This window comes from Sorghum bicolor, chromosome 5 (assembly GCF_000003195.3).
Source record: "Sorghum bicolor cultivar BTx623 chromosome 5, Sorghum_bicolor_NCBIv3, whole genome shotgun sequence".
Taxonomy (NCBI): Eukaryota; Viridiplantae; Streptophyta; class Magnoliopsida; order Poales; family Poaceae; genus Sorghum; species Sorghum bicolor.
The window spans coordinates 23,283,372-23,287,530 of record NC_012874.2 but is presented as its reverse complement, the minus strand read 5'-3'; the positions used below and the strand labels follow the sequence as shown (position 1 = coordinate 23,287,530).

Sequence of the window (4,159 nt, the reverse complement as noted above, 5' to 3'; positions counted from 1 at the left end):
TCAGCCGGTAGTTGTTTCAAGTGCTTCGGGAACTTTTGTAGAGTTCTCTTGTGGATGCTTGTAAGTTGCATCTTGTGAACATATTATGAGAGCAATGAAGTCCAATTATCTCATATCAGTGTGATGTTAATCGCGTTCTACATATCAGCTTCTTGATTTACATGTCAAGCCTTTTGTTTCAGATTCATATCTTGTTTGCAAGTTTACATATTTTTTTGTTGCTAGGGTATTGTGCTAGTAATCTGAAAAGTCTCATGGCATAAGCTTTAATTGATGTCGCATAATCAAAAGTAGAACTGGATCAGTTCTCGTCATTATCACACACAGTAACATTAATATTGTTTATTTTATACCTCGAGTTCTAGACCTTCGATTAACATGATTCCAGTTGGGTTCATTTGCATATTTTATATAGTTTATTGTATTAAATTTTGAGGTCAATTGGAGCATATTTTTGGTCGAGTTTATTTCTATTAAAAGCACAATGTTCTGTCTTAATTAAAAAGGGCTTACTTTGGTTTTGTGTTTAGGGTGAACTTTAGATTTTAATTTTGGCTTACGCAATCATTCACCCCCCCTTTGATTGCCTATCCTACAGTATATCGATCCTACACTAATTCTTCTCTTGATCTTCTCAGAGAATAATTATGAACTCCTCCTCTAGGGGGGTCATGCTTGTATTTGTAGCACCCTAGGAAGCACCACAACCCTTGAATGTATGCTTAAGATTAATCCTCCAAGGCGGTGGAAGCAAGATCCACGAGGTGGAGCCTGATTGGCTCTGCCCCCTGGGCGGTCGCACCTAACAAGGTGGGGCGCCCTCCCCTGCCCTATGGCAGGTGGGCCCCACCTTTCAGGTGGTGTCTTCCCGAGTTCTGGAGTATTCCTGTGTTGACGTTTCACGTATTCTCTCTATGTAAATCTAACATGTGGACCTCCTTTGTTCTTATTCTGATAACCCCTATACAAATAGTCAATGACCAAAACTTGTGGAATTCTGTTAATGATAATCCCTATAGCTTGATAGTATTATGGTTTTAGTCCTTTCTCATGCTATGTTGATGGTTAAAAGGAGTACTTGTCTGCCGTCAACACCGAGGTGAGTCCTTTATGATGCCGACCTCCATTACTCATGATACAATAGAGGTGGTTTCATTAGGAAGTCTGCCTCTATTAATAAATTAATAGAGATGGATGCCTTAAGTAGACCTCAGTTTGTCCCCTCTACCTATCATGCATTGTTGAATAATGTCCAAGAGTTCTTGGACGTTAGATGGAGGGGACATCAAAAATCAACAAATTGAGGTGTTTGATGTACCTTTTCCTTGTTGAGCGTGCGAGTTGGAGCAAGATGCATGCAATTTTCACTAGATGAATGTAGCCACTTGAGGACATATGAGCTGGAGAGTTGCTGCTACGCAAAATCAAGAAAGGATGGAAGCTATGAGAGATATGAACTTTTGAATCTTAGTGTGTGTAGCTTTAATTAGTTTGTAAGCCCTGTTTCTTGTTGTTTTCTGCTACTTAGTTTTGAGACTTTGAGCGTAAGAGCTCATATATGTCCCAAGTAGATATAGAGGCTTGATTTTATATCCTTTATCTGAAAATCATTACTATGAGATTGGGATATTTGGAAACCAAGAAATGATCTCATATTTTAAATTGTTATGCCAAGCAGAGCTAGATCTCTAAAACTGCTACTCAGTGTAAGTATTCAGTGAAAATTTTCATATGGCATAAAAAGATGTACACTGATTCCATTTTCATTTTATATTTGTATGAGACTTTGAAGATCCCTTCCTCAGTGTACAACGAGTGTGGGCATACAAACTTGTTTATTACACAAGCATGCACATATAAAACATTTCATACAAAAGTAATCATAAGTTTTCCAAGATGCTCCTAGATAGCATCCGTCTTTTGTAACTGACCTCCACTTTCCCTCTAGGTTCTGGGGAAAGCTTTAGCCAATTGGTCTCGGGGAATGATGACACCAACTTGAGCTCAAAGTTCCTTAGCAAATGGCTCCATATCACCTTCACTTGCATATAGGCATAAGCTTCCCCCGGGCAAGCATGTCTTCCACCACTGAACGCATTGTAAGTGAACTTTCCACCAACTCTGTCTTCCTCCCTTCCATGACCAAACCGGTGTGGGTCATACACATTAGGGTCCTTGTAAATGTATGGAATGTTGTGGTTTATGACCAAAGGGCTTGCTATGGTATGCCCACTTGGAATCTCGTACTCATAGCCTTCTCTAGTCCGTACGGTAAAGTTCTTGTGCACCTTGCGAAGAAACATTGGTGCTGTAGGGTGCATCCGTAGTGCCTCCTTGATGCAACAGTGTAGGAAGCTCATCTCCAGAAGGATATCGTAGTCTATGTTGTCCCCATATTTCTTGAGGATTTTCTGCTGCTCCTCAAGGGCAGCCTCCAAGCACTCTTTGTGGCTTAGAAGGCGAGCTCCAGTCCACGTGCTGCTGGTCGTGCTTGTGTGCTTTCCAGCGAAGAGGATGGCAATTATGAGCCCAGTAACCTCAGCTTCAGTTGTGGGGCGTCCATCCTTGTATTTGGAGTCCATCAGGTTCTGTAAAACGTCCTCCTCAACTCTGTTGGAGCTCTTACGCAATCGAATAATCTGAGTGAAATTGCTTGAGAGCATAGTACACGCCCTATCGCGCCGTCGAGTCATCGGCGTTGGGGCATATGGAAATAGTAAGCTGATTAGCTGCAAGCTGTTTTCTGTGAGTTCATGGAATCCGGAGAAAACCTCATCGAACATATTCTCCCGAACCTCTTTCCCTAGTAGGCAGCGTGCTGAGATCAGCATGAGTAACTGCTCCAGTTCCTGCTTTAGATCAACGGTACCATACTGTCCCCATTTTGCAAAGTATTTCTGCATACAAAAATGCATGTATGTTTATTAACATATATGTAGTCTTCTGGACCAGAACTTTTTTTTAGATACTCCTAATAGTGATGCAGTCTTCAATATTTATTAGCTATGCCCACACTACATTCTTTTTTTAATTATTGATGTTATGATTTTACTTGTCAAGGCAAGTCTATAATATCATTATCATATTTCCGTAATATATAATTTGAAACATATCTTTATAGTCATACTTGCGAAGTTGGGCAACAAAAATTCTTGATATAATATATATTCCATTTGTCACTAGATGGAGTGACAAAATTAGAAAAATGATAGTGATACGAAACCACAGACCCACCATGGTATGGTTATCTGTCATCTACTACGCACACATACGATAGTGATATAGTACAGCGAGCTATATAGTTACACAGGAAATTATATATCAAGCCTAAATAGTTTATAAGTAAAGTATATGCTAATGCAACATATAATGGAAAATTCTGAATAATGATAAGTACTTAAAGATTACATTCTGTGTCCTAAATAGAACGTATACTAGGAAGATGTGATTACCCATGATGCATGTGGATGTTGTCTTCTATATTGTGTTGTGCAGAGTTATTTCTCCTAAAAACTCTACTAACTTAGGACAAATTTTGAATGATTGGACACCTTATATAGAAGGAGAGAGTATTAATAAATGAAGATATATATCCTTTTTGCCCTACCTTAAATCTTTTTCAAGAATTAATTTATCCATCTTTTAGAAAAAATAATTTGTTTTTGGAAAGAATACAAACATGTCATACTTTTCTAGTTAACATTAATGAAACTCTGCCTTTCATCCTTCTTATATACAAGGCAATAACACTGGATGGAAACAAACACAACAGGATATCCACTTACATGAGAGAAAATTCAAAAATCAGTACAAATCAAGAGGAACCTATTTCGTTATTTGTTCATGCTCAGTTGCTCTTACTAAAAGTTGGTAAATTTTGTATGATGGATATATATAACATTAAAACTATATTAATTTTCTGACAAGGCATCATATGTTTGTGTGAGAAAAAGCGTGAGGAGGGGCAAAGGAAATGAATGAAAGTACGCGTGCATGCATATTATGTTACTTACTTCCACTTCCTGAAGCATTGGAGCAACATGGCACCTCAACTTAGCTGGTTTTAGTGCGTCAATATAGAAGCGATGTTGTTCAGTTCGGGTGACAATATCCACACCAAAAGCAACATCTTTGCCAAACATGGTACAGTGACTCAAGT

At 38.6% G+C, this 4,159-nt stretch overlaps 1 protein-coding gene across 1 annotated transcript; it reads right to left on the bottom strand.

The window, feature by feature from the left end:
• Positions 1,762-4,142, bottom strand: LOC8071833 (obtusifoliol 14-alpha demethylase-like). The gene is made up of 2 exons (XM_002449390.2): positions 4,014-4,142; positions 1,762-2,897 (listed from the first exon to the last, which is right to left on the bottom strand). Exons 1-2 carry the CDS (start codon positions 4,140-4,142, stop codon positions 1,881-1,883), a joined length of 1,146 nt encoding a protein of 381 aa, XP_002449435.2. The 3' UTR covers positions 1,762-1,880.